Genomic DNA, 20,123 nt, shown 5'->3' on the forward strand with positions numbered 1-20,123 from the left:
TCATTTCATTTCTTTTTTAAAAGATTTAATTTACTCTTATGTGTGTATATCTGTGAGCTGCATGTGTGCAGGTGGCCACAGACACCAGAAGAAGCCACCAGATCCCCTCGGATTGGTGTTACAGGTAGTTATGAGCCACCTGACTGGGGGCCAACTCAGGTCCTCTGAAAGAGCAGCAAGCTCTTGAATGCTAGCCATCTTTCCAGCCTCCTCATCTCGTTTTCTTCCCTGCTTTATGAGAGAGATAACAGGAGATTGTGTGTTAACAGCAGAGCTCCATAAAGCCGAGCATCAACAGAAAAGATGTTGCTAACAGCAGCGGGGCATATTGAAAAGTCATCCCATCTCCTAGGCTCCTTCCTGTAGATGCCCGTTAAGCTTAGTGCAGATGCCCAGGCACTGACCTCCACTGGCCCAGCAGTGGAGACACCAAGTAGTCCCCCTTCCCTTTTCTGGGTGACTGAAGGTATTCCAACAATTTCTTTCTTCTATATTGTCCTTTGCTGTTTCTCTTTCGGACCAATTCTGTAAACCTTATCGTTTCTCTCCTGGTACCTTCGGTTCCTATGCTGAGCCTTCAGTCAGAACCTGTTCCCAGTGAGACACTACTCCTTTGGTGCCGGCTAAGTGAGTGCGTCAGTACAGGGTGATGGGTGCTCCAATAGAGGAACAAGGAGCTCACAACCACTCTTGTGTCTCCAATAAGTTACGGAAGTAGTTACTGGCAAATGAGTTTTGGGATTTAGAAGCAAACAGTTTGTGAAAATGCCTCACAGGCTTTGTGTCTTGAAGATCTTATGTCAGCATACAAGACAGCTTCTCGTGAACTATTTCCCAGATAGGGTGCAGGCTGGAGGCCCATGACTTGCCAACAGCAGTGCTCAGGACCAGAGCTCCAGGCGTCTCTGGGACCACTGGCTTTGCTAAGCTTGTAACTGCGCAGAAGTTCCTTGCATTGCAGGACGTGGTGGAATCCCATGCTTGGGAGACTACAGTAGGAGTTCCATGTGTTCAAGGGCTAGCCTGGGTTACAGACCACAACCCTGTCTCAAAAAATAAAAGTAGGGCCTGAAGTGATATCTCATCAGTTAGAGCCCCAGATGCTCTTGTAGAGGACTCAGGATCAATTCCTAGTTCACAGGGTGGCTCACACCATCTGTAACTCCAGTCCCAGGGGAGCTACACGCTCTTCTGAACTCCACTGGCACCAGGCATGCGTGTGGTACACATACACACGTGCAGGCCGTGCATTAAATACACAGAACACATGCACACACATACAAAATAAAATGAATTCTAAAAGTAAACAATTTGTTCTCTGCCTTAAGTCTTACGTTTTTGTTTCCATTTGTTTGCTTTTCAGGAATCCCTCCAGTCCTAACAGAAGAACTTGAAGTAGCCTGTCTCTCAGTCTACCCACCCTAGTTTGCAGAGACCCAGTAGGTCATTGCCCACCTCTGCTGGAGCATGGACTGCACTTTTCTATCATAACCCCACTATATCTACCCACTAACACTACAAACATTAATCTCTACAAAAGGTGAGTAGACTACATTTTGGGTTATTGTAGCCTTACTACCGAGTACTTAGTATCTACTACTTATCACCTAGCATAGAGTCTATCCCAGAACGACCTAGCATTTTCTGAATACCATCCCAAACCAGGCAACTTAGACGTCACAACAATGGATGCAACCAGTGAAATTATTGCGCTTGTTTTCCAGATGAAGACACTGAGACCTGTGAAGTTCTAGCTGGCCATTCAGGAAGCAGAAAAACCAGGGCTTGACTCTAGGTTTTCCTAAACTTCCTTCCCTTTTTCCCCCTTTCCTTTTATTTATTTGTTTGTTTTTATTAAGAAAAATTTTCCATTCATTTACACACCAATCAAAGATCCCCCTCTTCCCTCCTCCCGCTCCCTAGTCTCCCACTTCCAACTCACCCCCCTGATTGTTTGTTTTTGAGTCAGGGCTTCTCTCTGTACCCTCACTGTCCTGGAACTTGCTCTGTACACAGGGCTGGCCTTGAACTCACAGAGATCTGCCTGCCTCTGCCTCTCGAGTGCTGGGATTAAAGGTATGTGCCACCACCACCAGACTTCTCTCACATTTTTATTCTTTTCATTCCTGACATTTTTCACCTGATTAGGTATTTTTCTTTTGGCATTAAGAAGTGTTAAATTGGGCTGGAGAGATGGCTCAGGGCTTGAGAGCACTGGCTGCTTTCCAGAGGACCCTGGTTCAATTCCCAGCATCCACATGGCAGCTCACAACTGTCTGTAACTCCAGTTCCAGGGGACCCAACACCCACACATAGATAGACATGCAGGCAAAACAGCAATGCACATAAAAAATAAAATTAAAAAGCAATCATTAAAAAAAAAAGAAATGTGACATTATCTGGGCAGTAGTTGTGCAAGCTGGGCAGTGGTGGCGCACGCCTTTAATCTCAACACTTGAGAGACAGAGGCAGGCAGATCTCTGGGAGTTTGAGGCCAGCCTGTCTACAGAGTGATTTCCAGGACAGCCGAGGCTACACAGAGAAACCCTGTCTTAAAAAAATCAAAGAGGAGGGAGAGGGTAGTGAAGTTGAGAGACTCTTATTTCCTTAGCAGCCCTTGTGGGTTCCCCTTTGGTTGAAGACCTTTGGAGGAAGAGGGCCATTTAGATAAAACAAGAATTTAACTTTCTTCAGAAAAAAAAAAGCTTAGAAAAATAAAAGACACAGAAAGTGCTTGTATATTAAAACATAATTTACTCAGTGAGTGTGCATAAAGATCATCAACTTTATGAAGTGATCTTTGTGTGCATCTGTCTTAGCACCACCTTGAAATCCTAGGTATAATGTACTTCAGAGGCCTGAAATCCATCACACACAGGTGTCGTTACCTGGGAGAGACACATCCCAAACCATTTGCTTTCTTGAGCAGCATCTGTATTTAGGCCACGTTTTTAGTTCCTCTGTTGAATGAAGAGTTGACATAGGCATTAAAGATTAAAAAAAAAAAGGATTACAAAGTTGGTCAGTATGAGAGCGTGTTGAACTAAGAAAATGGTCATTAGAGGGGCTGTCGAGGTGGTTTAGCCGGTGAAGGCACCTTGTTACAAACCTAACAACGTGGAGTTGACCCCTGGACCCCACGTGATGGAAGAAGAGAGAACTAACTGTATAAGTTATCCTGACTTCTATACATGTGCCATGGCACCCAAGTCCATACACACATACACACACATGTGCACATACACAAACACAAATGTACACACACAAACACACACGCACACACACATACACACAAACACATGCACACACACCATACACACACACAAATGCACACACACACAAACACTGCACACACACACAAACACATATGTGCACACACACACACATTATATAAAAAATAAAATAAGTGTTTCGTTTTGGTTTTAAAAAGAAAGAAAATGCTCAGCAGAATACATTCATCAAAAAACAAAAAGGAAAAGCTAGGCTGTGTTTCCACCAACAGCCAGCAGGGGGATCTGTGTGCCTGGGCTTCTGGGACTAACCCACTTGGCGCAGCACTGCAGGAATGGGCCTAGAAGAGGACAAGGCTTTTGCAGAGGGGTTGTCCAGCATACCCAACATGCCTGTTTTTCAAGCAATGGTGGTCTCACACTGCTAAGATATCCCACAGTGTGCACTGCTTTTTCCAAATCTCATTGACAAATAGTCTGCCTTTAATTTGAGTTTCAGCCTATTATTTACCTTAGATTTTAAAGTTTCCAGTAAGATCAGTGAATAGTTCAAGATTAGCTGAGTGCTAAATCAATGACGCCTTATTTATTTATTTTTATCTATTTATTTATCAATAAACATTGTTAGACGGGTGTTCTTGAACTCACTGAGGAGTGCAGACTGGCCTCCAACTGACAGCTCCCTGCCTCAGCCTTCAGAGTACTAGGATAACAGGCATGTGCCACCACGCCCAGCTGAAATGTATTCTTTTATCACCAACCATTTAAAATCCAAGGGCATCTGATGATTACATTTTGGTAATATCCAGGGCATTTAGTGATGTTTAAGAGTACCTTTACCTTCTAGGTATCATTAAATCTTACTTATCATTAACTTATGCTGCGCTAACATGACCATTATACAAGAGATGCCTCTTCCTCACGCTGTGGTGAATAGTACCCAGGAGTCAGAATGTTGTCATGTTGAGGGAAGATGCTGCAACTCTACAGCACAGAGAAAGAAAGCAAGGCCCAGAGAATCCATCTGGACCTCCTAACTTCCCTGGTTGTCTGAGCAAGCCATGCTCCATTATGAACAGTTCCTTGGCCACCCTGGCTGTGTTTGTCTCTCAGCTTTCCTCTCTTCCCTTCAGGTTGGTCCTACTGAACCCGAGGAGCCTGGACCGCCGTTGCCATGACGACTGCCATCCTGGAACGCCTGAGCACCCTGTCTGTGAGCGGGCAGCAGCTGCGCCGTCTGCCCAAGATTCTAGAGGAAGGGCTCCCCAAGATGCCATGCACTGTCCCAGAAACCGACGTGCCCCAGCTCTTCAGGGAGCCTTACATCCACGCGGGCTACCGCCCCACGGGGCACGAGTGGCGCTACTACTTCTTCAGCCTCTTTCAGAAGCACAACGAGGTGGTCAACGTCTGGACCCATTTGCTGGCGGCCCTCGCGGTCCTCTTGCGATTCTGGGCCTTTGCGGAGGCTGGGGCATTGCAGTGGGCCTCTCCCCACACCTTACCCCTGCTCCTCTTTATCCTGTCCTCCATCACTTACCTCACCTGCAGCCTCTTGGCTCACCTGCTGCAGTCCAAGTCAGAGCTGTCCCACTACACCTTTTACTTTGTGGACTATGTCGGGGTCAGCGTCTACCAGTACGGCAGTGCGTTGGCTCACTTTTTCTATAGCTCGTACCAGGCCTGGTACGAGCTATTCTGGCTTTTCTTCCTGCCAGCGGCTGCTTTCTGTGGTTGGCTCTCCTGTGCCGGCTGTTGCTATGCCAAGTATCGCTACCGAAGGCCTTATCCAGTTATGCGGAAGATCTGTCAAGTGGTACCGGCAGGGCTGGCCTTCATCCTAGACATCAGCCCTGTGGCCCACCGGGTGGCTCTCTGTCATCTGGCTGGTTGCCAAGAGCAGGCGGCCTGGTACCACACCCTTCAGATCTTCTTCTTCCTTGTTAGCGCCTACTTCTTCTCCTGCCCGGTACCTGAGAAGTACTTCCCCGGTTCCTGTGACATTGTGGGCCACGGACATCAAATCTTCCACGCCTTCCTTTCCATCTGCACGCTCTCCCAGCTGGAGGCCATTCTTCTAGACTACCAGGGACGGCATGAGATCTTCCTCCAGCGCCATGGTCCCCTGACCGTCTACACTGCCTGCCTCTCCTTTTTCTTTTTAGCTGCCTGCAGTGCGGCCACCGCCTCCCTCCTGAGGCACAAAGTCAAGGCCAGACTGATCAAGAAAGATTCCTGAGGTTTGCCGAGGGGGAAAGGTGTAGAGATGTGCTACTGTGATTTGGAGAAAACTTGACACAGTAATTAGAAACTGACATTTTGTTTTTAAGGCTTGATTTTTAAATTAATATGTATTACAGGCTGGGGATGAAACTCAGTTGGTAGAGAGTGCTTAACATAGCATGCAGGAAGCCCAGGGTTCAATCCCCAGTACCCCACAAACCAGTAGCAGCATTCAAGGAGGCAGAGTCAGGAGGATCAGAAGTTCTAGGTCATCCTCAGTTGTGTAGTGGGTCCAAGGCTAGCCTTTGATACATGATAACTTACTAAAAAAAGATCATTACATATTTTCAAGGGCATGGTATGGTTATAAAATTTCAAATGCAAGGTAGGCATTTAAGAGTTTTAAAAAGGGATATTCATTTTCTATCTAGGTTATAGCCTTGCAGGGGAAGGGATCCTGGCTAAGATTCATGAGATCCCAAACTAAAGAAAACCATCTCCACTCATGAACACTAAGCAGAATTCTGGATGTGGCTTCCAAAGCTGAGTCCTGAACTGGACAGATAATCAAGTCGGACTGCCAAGTAAACTGTGGATGTTCCTCACGATAACAGAATAGCCACCCTATGGGGCTGGTCTTGGTAACTGAGTTGACCTGTGGACTCTGTCTTATTACAATTTCAGATTGTCAAGGGCAGAAGTCGGAATTTTCAAGAAGATTCATCAAAACCCTTAGACAGAATGGACTATTCAATGTATCTGATCTCTGGCCTCTTTCAGTGCAGCAATGGGCCCTTTCTCAGGATACCCAACTAGCTGGCCAATTTTCCATCCCTAGTCTGCATGGTAATATACAGAATTCCAAAGCTATTACACTTCCAGGAAACGCTTGGAGCCATATGAACATTCAGGAAGCCGATTCTCATGTAATACAGAGACATCAGAAAATGCAGCAGTGCCAAGCTCTACTGGGAGACCCAGCCCAAAAACATGGACACTCTGTGTTGCCCATGGGGACCTTTTAGTTTCTATGTGTGGACTGCAGTATTCACTGCAAGCTATTTAGGGTTGTCTTGCAGGCCAGGAGATCATCTGAAGGTTTGAACAGACACTTTTAAAAGCTTGGCTCTGAAGTTGCTCGAGGGATCTGATTCTTTCAAGAGGAACCTAGTGCATCATCTAAGGTTCACACCCCAATCCAGGGTCCTCAGTCAGGCAATTCTGCCTCAGATTCAAGAAGAAACCTTAAAACAGGTCGCAGGACAGGTAAATGTGTGCTCACTGTGTTTGGCCCCTGAAGGTCCTTTGAGTACAAATGAGGCACCTGGTGGCCAAAGGCACTGTTTGCAATATTGCTGCAAGCCGCTGCTGTGGAGTGGGTGGTGCTTGCAGCTGATGTGTTCTGGCCCCACAGCTCTCTGTGAGGACTGACGTCTGCATTTAATCCAGTGAAGGAGGCTGCGGCCAAGGAAGAGCTGAGATACCCTCTTTTCACAGGCTGTGTTTCCTATCAGTATAAGGCCCCTGTGTATTAAAAAGGGAAGTGGTCTGTTTCAACTCCAGTGTGATGACCCTCCTCCACTTGCTAGTCTTTAAAACTTTGTGTTTTTTCTTTAATCTTTCTGTGAGAGTTTTGTGAGTTTTGTGCCTTATACATGGAAATGTCTAAACATTGTATTTAATATATGCACACATGCAATTTCATGTTTTGGATTATTGGTACAAGAAAAAAAGAAGAACCCCAGAAAGGAAGAGTAACTTATCAAACAACTATTCATCTATATTTGGGGGGGGGGGTAGGTTCAACTGAAACTTTCTTTCTGCCTTCAAAGCAAGAAAGCCTGTGTCTCCTGCATTGTTTTACTAGATGGGTTTCTTGTTCATGGTCAAAGATCTGAACTTCTGGGCTGAGTGTCTACACAAGCTCCTGGCTGTCTAGGCCAAGTTCATGACAAGGAATGTTATCAAAATTGAACTGGTTTGAACTGAACAAAAGATGGCAGGGGAGGAGGGGTCGTGTAAATGCTACAAGTAAAGGTCTGTTTAAAATGGGGACCAGAAAGTGTTAGAGTTTCTCTTTGTTATGGATTCAAAGATGGTATTTTTTTAAAAGTTGGTGGGAAAAGTGAGAGAGGGAAGGATCAGGGAAGGTGCTCTTGACTGTAACTGTGGTAGTGTTTGTGAATGGAGATTCTCTCTCTCTCTCTCTGTCTCTCTCTCTCTCTCTCTCTCTCTCTCTCTCTCTCTCTCTCTCTCTCCCTCTCTCTAAGATCTCACTCTATAGCCCTGGCTGGGCCTGTAAATATAGACCAGGCTGGCAGGCTGGCTTTGAATTCTAGAGCTCAACCTGTTTCTGCCTCCCAAGTGGCAGGGTTAGAAGTGTGCACCACCACTTCTAGCCTTGTGAGCAGAGACCTAGGGCTCTTCCGTGCACCTGCAGGCCAGGGCCGAGCTAAACTCTGTCACTGGTGGCTCCATGACACCATACGTGTAAAAAGTGAGATGGTGGCATTCGATTTTCAGTTTAATTATACAACTATTGCTAACTAGTGATTTGGAAATTGATAAGAGAGAAGAAAGAAGTGATTTCTGTGGAGTTGGGACTTGACCCCCAAGACCTCCAACATGCTAATCAAGAATTCCTCCATTGACCTACTCCATTTGACCAGGCCAGGGAACAGAGTATATATAATATATACCTTGGGAGACATTGAGATGGGGGACTGTGATCTTCCTTGAAAATACCAATATCTAGTTAGAATAATTAAATATAGGTGATTTTAACTCTTTGGACTCCTTTTGGGACAGTCATTAAAATGAGTCTATCAGTATGGAAAAGACCTTCTGAACTTAAAAGTAACAACTAGGAATTGTAAAAAGGAAGATGGATGCCTCTTGATTTACATTGAGGTTACTACTCCCCCCAAAAAAATCAGTATAATGTGAAAGAAAAAATAGTATAATGGAGATAGTTTCCTGGCTCCGCAATACTAGACGTTCTGGTTGTTCCCACCGCTCTTTTAATTAAGATTTTCAACCCATTAACATGCAAATGCCTCTGATAAAATTAAGCTGTTAGTCACCTATATTTTCTCATGAATAAAATTCTTGTAGATTTATACAAGGCCCTACTTAGTTCAAGAAGTGGGGCCGACGGGATGCATTTGGGTGTGCCTGTTTCTCATTTCAGAATCCTGACTTTTATTTGCTGGTGAAAGTTGTTTCTGGTTTGGAGTGTTTTGTGTTGTTTGAGATGGGTCTTTCTGTGTTTCCCAGGCTGGCCTGGAGTTCCCATCTCAGTTGGCCAAGGAGCTGGGAACACAGCCACACCACTCCCAATTCTAATGAAATAATTTTAAAGTTCTTAAAGATGTCAGGGTTACAATTTCAGATTTTAAGTCTCTCAATAGCAATGTGCAAGTCATCGACCGGAAGCTTGAAACGGGGTTCAGAGCCGGGACACGACGGGAGCTTATTTGTGTTTCTTTCTATTGCTCTCTGTGTTTTTCTTTGGTTACTGCTCTGTAGTTCCTCCTGGATCCTCCAGATGGCGGTGTTGTCTTAATCGATGCGTTCTCAGCGCTTGTTACCAAGGTTGCCGCTAATTGTACTACTGTGTTTTGCTCCACAGCTTAGTAAAGAAAATGTGGGATTATTTTTTGTCTCTATAAATCGACTTACATGAATAATCATTAAACAGTTTTTGTACATGGATTTTTGTCGCGTTAACAATATTAAAAAAACTACCTTCCTTGACCCCTTGACAAGGGCTGCCTGGACCCCAAACTCCTTCTAAAGCTGGGTTTGTATTTCGCTTGGCACTGCCAGGGGGAGGAGGTAGGGACACTCCATCCATCTAAAAGTGGGAAGACATAAAAGCTTCTAAAAAACAAGTCTACAGCTAATTGCTCTACTCGTGGGCTGAACAAACTACCCTTTGAAGAGCCACGGAGTTGACTGCTGTATGGATTTCAATGTAATTACATAAACGTTCCTAGCTGCATTCACAATTGTATTAAAGATTTTGACATTTTGAATTGATGGTCTACATTTTTTGAAATATAAAAATTATGAATAACACAAAGCAATGTAGAATTTCCAAGAACATAATGCCTGGCCCTTTGCAGAAGGAGATGTGGGTTTTCTACCAGAGTACATGTTTCTGATTTGGTCACTTAAAAAAAAAAAAAGAATAATCTTGCTAGCATATCTAAGGTAGGGGTTTCTACTATATCATGATGCTTATAGGAAGATGTGTTCATGGTACCTTCAACTCCAGGAGGCCTGACCAAATCCCCTCCATAGCCATTGAGCGTCTGAGTAGTTATGAGGCAAATAAGGGTTCTCGACCTTCTTAACGCTGGGACTCTTTAACACAGTTCTTCATGCTGTGGTGACCCCCAACCATCACATTATTTTCATTTCTACTTCACAACTGTCATTTTGCTAGTTGTGAATTGTAGTACGGACATCTGTGTTTTCCAATCTTCTTGAGTGACCCCTGTAAAAGGGTCATTCACCCCAAAGGGGTCATGATGCACAGGTTGAGTGAGGACCACTGCTCCAGAGGGTCTGGGAATGGTGGTGATGTTTCCAAGCCACACCACTCATTGTAATGTTCAAATATTTTCCCTTCAGAAAACCTCAGGGCCCAGCTAACCAGAAACGCCAACTCCAAATATCTGAAGCAAGACTTTTGCAGCATGCAGCTTTGCATAATCTCACTGGGACGTCTGGTCCTAAACACCTCACAAGTGGCCATAGCTGTGCTATTGCTTTTTCAGCTAAAGTCACCCCCACACCATCTTCTTGGAGGTCAAAGAAAGCATTGCATGTGCCACAGAGGCCTCTCAGAAGCCCACAAGCCCATTGTCCATTGTCAGCCTGGAATGCAAAGTCAAATCCACTGAGGTTTTTGAGACGAGTGTTGGATCCTGAGAAAACTGTCTTGTCTAATAACCTTGCCTGATTCCAAATCCTTCTCACATTTCACTGGACTTGTCTGTTGCCCAAGCAATGGTCCCCCACTCACCCCAAGAGATAAGAATATAAGGTGGGAATTTTATATAAGGATCCTTTCAAGGAGCTGCGTAGATTTCTTAGATCAGTAGAAAGGTTTTTTTAAAGTAATATCTGAGTATTGAAGAAAATGTAGAAAAATGGGAAGAAAAGATAACCCATGGACCCATTAATAAAATAAAATATTTTGGGGGAAAAGTAAAGCTTTTATCGAAATATTGTCATCATAAAATATAAACTAGTAATGCCATATAAAACTTCCTGGGAGGGGGGGATAAAAAGTAAGTAAAAATTTCAAGCAACCTAGTACTTTTGCTTTATAAAGTATAAAATCAACAGTCCAGTTCAGTTTACAGGGTTGCCAGGAGCTCCATTACACTCCGTCTGACATTACACTGTGCAGGTAATCTGATGATGCCAGCTTAGCGAACAAAGCCCATGATACACACGCTCTCTGGTTGAAAGAATTGTGTGAAATACCTCCTCAGATTCAAATGCCCAGCAAGGGCTGTGCTGGAGAGACCCTCCCTGGAGCCCAGCCAGCCCAGCCTGTGAACTGAGTACGTGAATTCATTGATAGTCCTCCCCAAACAGGGAACACTGCCAGAAACCGGGCTTGGCCCTAAGCACCTGGGACACAGTAGCAACATTTAATCCCCGTAGTTGTAGAGAAACAGAAAACCAGGTAAATGAAGTATGTGGTGTGTTAGAAGGAGAAAAAGAGCAAAGAAGAGGGATCGGCCGAAAGGCTGGGTGAGTGTACAGGTTTGGTTTGGTTTTAATTCTACGTGTATGGGTATTTTGCCTGTGCACCAGATTTGTACAGGGCCCATGGAAGCCAGAAGAGGGCACTGGGTCTCCTGTAACAACCCCAAGTCCCCTGCCAGAGCGGCCAGCGGCTCCTCATTGGAGGTGAGCCATCACTCCTGGCCCCCGTTTAGTTTTGTACACAGAGTCTCATGCAGTTGGGGCTAGCCTCACACTTGCTATGGCGCTGAGGATGACTTTGGTCCTGCTGCTGGCAGCTCGAGGGCGAGCGTTGTGATTATCATCGACTTGCAAGCACTTCCATGCAAGGTTTTTACGCAGTGATGAGGATCAAACCCAGGGCTTCTTACTTGTGAGTCAGCTGTTTTACCAAGTGAGTTACACCCTCGCCCCCTCAATTTTGACTAGGATTAGGGAAGACCACTGAAAGGGATGGGAAAACATCTGTATTTTGCCCAAAGCATGCCAGATTAGAAGGGAGCCTGGCGAGAACCGAGGTAGGAGGTAAGAATGAAGCCCATAAGACCTTATGAGGAGATTATTGTAACTTCAGGAAATGGGTGAGTATTCCGGATCCCATTTCTCATCAAAGTATTTTTTTTTTTTTTTTTTAGTTACCAATTACTCATTATGATTCTATTTCCTTCGATTTACACAAAACCAGGTTATTGTTTTAAATTTTCTGATTCATGGGCCTGGCCCAACCAGCTCTGCCTTCCTGTGGGCACCTGCTTGTCCGGGAGCAGATTGTTCCCAGGGTATTTTTAAACTGCCTAAGACACTGGGTCCCGATTCCTAGAAAGACGTGGAATGTTTCTTCATTCTGTGGACACTAGTTTTGTACTCTGGGTAATTTTCTGGGCAGAAATGGAATGTCGCACCCCAGGGAGAGTCTGTAAACAACAGCAAAAGCTTACCTGATCTACACTACACTACTGGACCTATCCTGAGATGAGTTTTCACTGCCCCATTGGGATCACAAGCCCGTTGTTAGTCGCCATTTGTTGTTGTTGTTTGGTTTTTCAAAACAGAGTTTCTCTGTGTGTATCCCTGGCTGTCCTGAAACTCACTCTGTAGACCAGGCTGGTATCGAACTCACAGAGATCCACTTGCTTCTGCCTCTGCCTCTGGAGTTCTGTGATTAAAGTTGTGCACCACCACCGCCTGGCATTGACAACTACCTTTTTTATGGCCCCTATTTTAAAATTTTAAATATAGCTTACAAACAAAAATGTAGCTTATTTTACAAATAAGTTAACCCAGGACTACCTGATTAGTAACAGAATCTCCCCAAAACTTGGACCTTTGGATCTGAAGCTTTCAGTTTTCCCCATCAGAATCAAGGGAATGTAGAAAATTCTTTCCCACACATCATTGTGTAGACCAGAAAAGTTTTTCAATTGAGAGGAGCATGTGATGCAGTTCCCCTGACTCCATTCTTCAGTAAGTAAAACAGACCTATATATGCAGTTCTCTCTGAATTCCTATGCAGATTGACTGTACTTTTCCTCTAAGTGATGCTGCTGGGATGGTGGGTACCAGAGACAAAATTCCACATGTGCTCAGTGCTGGGATTCATCTATAATCACCAGAAAGAGTTTCTAGACCATAAACCTGCTTAAAGAACCACCAACTGGCCTCAGATTATCCATACTTCTTTAGTGTGTGTAGGACAACTGAAGTGGATCAATGCACAGGATGTGGTAAATGGATCCCATTTCTCATCAAAGTAAATCTGAGCACTATTCCATACTGAGCCAATTTCTTTTTCCCAAAGACAGCTAAAGAAATATGTCAAACATTCCACGGACTTTCTCATAGAATCTGATTCTGCTATGGGAAAAATACTATGGCTTGGCTCCTGGGGCGGTTTGCATCCAGCAAAGGCTGGAGGCAGTCTCTGCTGTTACCGTTACTTCCATCGTCTCATAATGAGCAGAATGCTGTGGGTTCTATGGAAAGGCCGGACCCTCTCTCTGGGGTCCCACTTATCTCCCTGCAGAGCAGAAGCCCTTTGCTTCTGGGAAGGATTTCTCTCCACTGGTATGGAGTGAGATGCGTTTCATCCTCCCAGGGACACAGGGGTAGAGAGAGTTCTGCTGTGTTTTGGGGAGTAATTTTTTTCTTTTCTTTTTTTTCTTTTCTTCCATATTTCTTCCCTTGTACTCAGTACTCATGGTCACAGACTCTCACAGGCATTGGGGGGCAGGGGAATTCTTCTTTCAGGACCCCAAACCACAAACAGGCTGGTTTACCATCCTTTGTCACTGTGGTCCCCATGCTCTCTTGGCCTGCAGGAGAAACCTCATGGTCTCCTTACTTTTTGCACCTTAATTCCAACCTGTTTTGTGTTGTGTCTCACAAAAAGTATGCCAATAGGTATGATATTTCACAGTGCGAGCCCAAAGACATGAGTTAAATCCCCAGAACCCATGTTTTGTTTTGTTTTTAATGGATATAATGTTGCATATTTGGAATCCCAGTACTTGGGGAGGTGTACACAGGAGGACCCCTGGGCTCCCTGACCAGTCAGCCTCATTAGCAATCTCCAAACCACTGAGGGACTCTGCTTCAAAATGAGCAGACAGCTACAACATCCCTGAGCTTGTTACTATCTCCTCCATATGCCTGAGCATGCTTGCTCTCGCTCTCTCTCTCTCTCTCTCTCTCTCTCTCTCTCTCTCTCTCCTCTCTCTCTCTGTGTGTGTGTGTGTGTGTGTGTGTGAGAGAGAGAGAGAGAGAGAGAGAGAGAGAGAGAGACTATTCATTGGGAGCTGTGAATAAGCATCTTTTCACCCCAGATAGAGAAGAGTTGACGAGTCAAAGTATGGATAGCACCAAAGTTCAATTCCCAGCACACTCATGGTGGCACATAACCACTTGTAACTCCAGTTCCAAAGGATCCCATGCCCTCTTCTGGCCTCATCAGGCACTGTACACATGTGACACACAGGCATGCATGCAAGCAAAAGCCCATACACCTAAAAATAAATACTTTTTCAAGTGCCCCATCCTCTCCCCTCTTCTGTTCCTTAGTTGTGCCTTAATTTTATAATCTCTAGCTTTCCCAGTCCCCAGACACTGTTCGAACAGTCCATTTGAAATTCTCCACCAGACAATGGTTACCACTCCCTTCGCACGTACAAGATGCCAATAGCTACTGCACGAGCTGACATGTGCTTACTCATTCTATGCTCACACAACTTTACGGTCTGGGAAATGGCTATTATTAGCCCATTTTGCAACTAGGAGAGATTAACAAACTTCCAGTGAGTCACAGAACTGTCAAGCAGCAGAATCAGAATCTGTGCTTCTCCGGTCTTGCTCAGAGGCTGCCCACATGCCCTTCCTTCTCTTCCCTTCCCTGTCTCCTCCTCCTTCTCTCTCCCACCTTCTTATTTTTCTTCCTTCTCCCCTGCCCCTCCCCTTCTGCTAGCTTTTGTTTTATGGAGAAACCCCAAACACAGACAAAATTAGACAGAACTGTATAACGAATCCTTATGAAATTATCAACAATTATCCACTCGTAAATAATCTGATTTCCTTTATATCATCATACCAAGCTTGCCCCTTTACATAATATTTTGAAGTGAATCATGCATTTTTCCCCACAATACTTCATTGATTATTTTTAAAAGATGGATCTTTCTTCTAGTTTTTATCTATTTATTGGTTTACTTTTGTACTTCCTCAGAGATGGATGGGGTCTTGTTTTATGACCCAGATTGGCCTAGAATTTTCTGTGGAACCTAGGTTGTCCTTGAGCTTGAAGCAATCCACCTGCCTCAGTGCAAGGATTACATGGATCTAACATCTGGCTAATCTGGATTTTTTTCAAAGTAAAATCATAAAGCTTCTACCATGTCTAAAATATTAGACAATTCCTTCACATCATTAAACAGCCACTGTTTGATTCCCAGTGACTCACTAACTAACTAACATGAGGTTGATTTGTTTGGATCAAGGTCCCAGCAGAGCCCCCACTGCCATCAGTTAGCTGCCTGCTTATGTTTCATTTTATCTGTAAGGTCCCTTCCACTTCACTCCCCTCTGCCACATCCCTTGGAATTCATCGGCAGAACAAACTCTCATGTCCTGGAAAAGTTACTTCATCTTGTTTCCGGGGTTCCGCCAGGACCTCTCATTCCCAGACTTCAGGGAAGAGATTGATGATGAGTCATAGACACACAGGACTCACTCACTGACTACATGGTAAGTAAAGTCGATGTGTGTAAATGCATTGGCTTGGGGCCTGTGAGAGTGGTTCAGAGGATAAAGATACTTACTACCAAACCTATGACCTGAGTCCAACTTCTGGAACCCACACGGTGAAAGAGCAATTACCTTGTGTTGTCTACTGACTGACAGACATGCCATGGCACCCCCACACTCACATATACACATGCAATAGATAAGTAAATACATGTAATGTATTGCTTGGAGTGACTGTGATTTCCTACATGAGCCCCATGATGGCTAGTGTTAACTGTCACCCGGACAGAAGCTAGAATCACCTGGGAGATGGCCACTTGGGCATCTCATGGGGCATTATTCTGATTGTATTGAGGTGGGGAAACCTGTTCGCTGTGGTTGACACTTTTCCCTGACTGGGATATTGGACAGTGTAAGCAGAGAAAGGGGGCTGAGCAGCAGCATGATTCACCCCTCTCGGCTTCCTGATTGAGGATGAGGTGACCGACTGCTTGAAGCTCTCCCTCCCTTAACTTCCTGCCATGACTGACTCTTTCCTGAGCTGTAATCGTAAAATAAAAATCTTTTCGCTTAAGTTGCCTTTGTCACAGTGTTTTTTGTTGTTGTTTTGTTTGTTTGTTTTTTATTACAGAAACAAGAAAAGAAGCAAAGATAGCTGTATAAGTTAAGAACAACTAGTGAGCATCACTTCTCATCTTATTTTAGAGATGCAAAAACAGAAGACTCGAGAAGGTGTTTGGCTTCAGTTTACACAAATACAATCTTCATTACTAGTTAGGGTAAGGATATGGCTGCAAGAATCCAAGCTGCTCCTTTGTTTTCCCATTCCATACTGCATGAGTGGTGGGGGAACAGAAGAGCTGCAGATATTCTGATGCCATCACAGCCATTCCCTGTGTGCTTTTGGCAGGGGACCTATGGTCCCGAGGAATGAACTCAGAGGCTTGCATATGCTAGACAAGCACTCTACCACTGGGCTACAACCAAGTCCTTAGTTTTATGGAATGGGATCTCACCAGGTTGCCCAAGATGGCCTTGAACTCACAATACAGCTCAGGCTGACCTTGAACTTGTCGACTTCCTGCCTCAGCTTTCTGATTGCTAGAATCACAGAGCCTGGCTTTCATGTTGTTTTAAAGCCAACATTTTTCTGTCTGCATTTGGAAGCCCAAACTATATTCAATGTTACTACCACATATTTTTTTTTTACAACCCTCTGTGTGTGTACAGCTGAAAGTTTTATTACTCTGGAGTCATTTAACAAGCAGGAGGTGAGTTCAATGATGTCTCCAGTGCTAAATGAGGAATGTCTTTCATTTTCATGGGTGTAAGGATATTAAAGCAAAAATATTCAGTTAGGAAACAGTCCCTAGCCAATGGTTCCTTGATCTCTTAAACTTCTGCCTCTAGACTCAGAGTTTAATGTTTACTTAGCCACAGTGCCTATGTTCACAAACCCATGTTTATTCTCAAGATACAGGGACCTTATAGCTTCTAGTTGGGGAGTAAGCAGGGAAAGGAGGTATTGCCAAAAGCCAAAAATTAGACGAATCCATCAGGAGCCCCATTAGATGATAACTAAATGTACAATGTTCTCGTTTTAGCCCCTAGATTTGTGATAATCTTTTCATAGGAATATCTACAATAATCAGTGGCTTCAGTGACTAGTTGGTACCTTGAATGATCGGCACTCCTTGTACAGCTCTCCTTTCAGATTAATAATACACATTTCTGACTTCTCCCTACAGCTGAGGTAAGAGTAGGTGTGGGCCAAACTGTGTATCCATTGTTAATGGGAAACCTAGCCCACGACAAAGCATTTATTGAACCATTTTATCTCTTCGAATACCTGGTATGTCATCAATTCTAGGTACAATGAATTTTATTACCTCAGTTATTGGTACAACCCCCCTGCCATGACAGTATCAAACTCCTTGTTCAAATGCTCGGTTCTTACTGCAGCCGTACCGCTTATTGTCTGTCCTAACTCCAGACACTACAGTGCTTTTACTGAACTTGATTTGGCCCTGCAGAAGGGGGTGACTCTATTTTCTTTCAGTGCTTGCTTTGATTCTCTGCGCATGCAGAAGCATATGTTCTAGTCTTAACTGAATTGGGCGTTGTTTCTCGTGCTATTCCTTATGACATGGGTGAAAAATAATATTTGAGTACACAGATGTCTTAGTCAGTGTTCTATTCCTGTGAAGAGACACCGTGACCATGACAACTCTTAGAAAAGAAAGAAAGCAGACAGACATGGCGCTGGAGAAGTAGCTGGGAGTTCTACTTTCAGATCCATAGACAGCAGGAAGAGAGGGACACTGGGACTGGGTTGGGCTTTTGAAATCTCAAAGCCCACCCCCAGTGACTCATTTCCTTCAGTAAGGCCACACCTACTTCAACAAGGCCACACCTCCTAAACCTTCTCCAGTAGTTATGACTAAGCATTCAGATAGATCAGCCTGTGGGGGGCCTTTCTTATTCTAACCACCACAGTGGAGATATTCTGAGCTCTAATACCAATTTGCTTCCTGTTTGAGTTTATCACATACTGACTGTAGGGTCTAGCCATCAACACTGTAGTTTACTTTACATTGGCTGCTATAATTATCATTATCCTAACAGGAGTAAAAATACTTAGCTGACTAGTCACCCTCCATGGAGGTAAATTAAATGACCCCAGGCTATACTGTGAGCCTTAGGTGAAGTCACTGGATTTTCTTTCTTTTCCCCTTTCTTCCTTTCTCTCTGACTCTTCCTTCCTTCCTTCCTTCCTTCCTTCCTTCCTTCCTTTCTTTCTTTCTTTCTTTCTTTCCTTCCTTCTCTCTTTTTCTTTCTTTTTTCTCCCTTTTCTTATTTAAATTTTTTTCATTTTATATACCAACCACTGTTCCCCCTCCCTCCCCTTTTCCTGTCCCCACCACCTCCCCTGCATCCCACCCCCATTCATTCCTAATGGGGGTAAAGCTTCCCTTGAGTCTTTGTTTGTTTTTGTTTTGTTTGAGATATGGTTTCTCTGTGTAGCCCTGGCTGTCCTGGAACTTGCTCTGTAGACCAGGCTGGCCTCAAACTCACAGAGACATGGCCCAGCCCCCTGGAATTTTCTTATTTAATTGATAGATACCATAGGTGCTAGGGACTAGAACTTGGGTCCTCACGGTTGCCTGGCAAGACTTTACAGACTAAGCCATCTCACACCAACCACTATTTTTTTCTCCTTTTTTTATTTATTATATTTGTGGTTTTTTACACATCAGCCATGGGTTCCCCTGTCCTCCTGCCCCCGCCCCACCTTCCCCCAGGCCCTCCCCTCCATTCCCATCTCCTCCAGGGCCAAGACTCCCCTGGGGATCTGATTCAAACTGGTGGATTCAGTCCAGGCAGGTCCAGTCCCCTCTTTCCAGGCTGAGCAAAGTGTCCCTGTGTAAGCCAAGGTTCCAAACAGCCAGCTCATGCACTAAGGACAAGTCCCAGTCCCACTGCCTGGGTGCCTCCCAAACAGTTCAAGCTATTCAATTGTCTCACTTATCCAGAGGGTATTTTTTAAGGCAGAGCCTTACTGTGCCTTAGTTAGGGTTACTGTTGCTGTGATTAAACACCACAACCAAAAGCAAGTTGGGGAGAAAAAGTTTATTTGGCTTATACTTTCATATCATAGTCCATCACTGAAAGAAATCAGGGCAGAAATTCAAACAGAACAGGAACTTGGAGACAGTTCAAACAGAACAGGAACTTGGAGACAGGAGCTGATGCAGAAGCCATGGAGGGGGTGGGCTGCTTACTGGTTTATTCCCCTTGGTTCACACAGTCTGCTTTCTAATAGAACCCAGGATCACCACCCCAAGAATGGCACTACCCACAATGGGCTTGACCCTTCCCCATCAATTACTAGTTGAGAAAATGCCTTACAGACAGATTTCAAGAAGACATTTTCTCAATTGAGACTCCCTCCTTTTAGACGATCTTAACTTGTGTCAAGCTGACATAAAACTAGCCAGCATACTTCATATCCTGGAATTTACTTTGTAGCCTGGAATCTGTGATCTTGTTTTCCTCCAAAATGCTGGGCTCACAGGTGTGAGCCACTCAGCAAGGTCAGCCCTCTTGGAAGATAAGACTTTCCAGGGAATAAGGACAGTGGAAATGAATATGAGAGGGCACTCCAAGGACATGCTGCTGGCCAGCAGTCCTCTCACTGCCACCCAGAATCAAGGTATACTGTTTTTGTTCAACAGAAAGGAAGAGAATACCTGTAGAAATAATCCAGGACACAGACGTAGCCATTTGGAGTTTGTCCTATGAATTTAGGAACTGAAGAGTAGGAATGTCGTGGGACCAAAAACTGTAAAGTCAGTCTGGACAAAGAGTTAACAGAAGTGAGTTATATACAGATAATTAAATAGTCCCTAGAGGGAACTTCTCATGGTCTGTCCAATCAGGTTACCTGGGAGACATCTTCCAGCCTTGTGAGTTCCTCCTCCATCTATGATAGAGTGTTGAGGGACCCAATTTTGGTCAAGTCTGTAACTGGAAGCTTTTCTGTGTCCCATCCGGCCCCACAACAGCTTATAAAATAAGCACTCAGAGGCTTAATGTTAATTACAAGCTGGTCTATGGCTCAGGCTTATTGCTAGCTAGCTCTAACATTTTAAATTAACCCATTTCTATTAA

The 20,123-nt window shown here is 44.4% G+C and overlaps 1 protein-coding gene across 5 annotated transcripts in view; it reads left to right on the forward strand.

Annotated features, from left to right (window-relative positions):
* The window catches only part of Paqr8 (progestin and adipoQ receptor family member 8), a 39,167-nt gene extending 33,574 nt beyond the window's left edge, over positions 1-5,593 (forward strand). For all 5 annotated transcript variants that reach the window (XM_036167301.1, XM_036167302.1, XM_036167299.1 and 2 more), the window contains 2 exons: positions 1,364-1,540; positions 4,364-5,593. In XM_036167301.1, the coding sequence (XP_036023194.1) occupies positions 4,405-5,469 (1,065 nt within the window). In that variant the 5' untranslated portion in view covers positions 1,364-1,540; positions 4,364-4,404 and the 3' untranslated portion in view covers positions 5,470-5,593. The remainder of the gene's footprint in view (positions 1-1,363; positions 1,541-4,363) is intronic.
* The last annotated feature ends 14,530 nt before the right edge of the window (positions 5,594-20,123 follow it).

This window comes from Onychomys torridus, chromosome 18, assembly GCF_903995425.1.
Source record: "Onychomys torridus chromosome 18, mOncTor1.1, whole genome shotgun sequence".
Taxonomy (NCBI): Eukaryota; Metazoa; Chordata; class Mammalia; order Rodentia; family Cricetidae; genus Onychomys; species Onychomys torridus.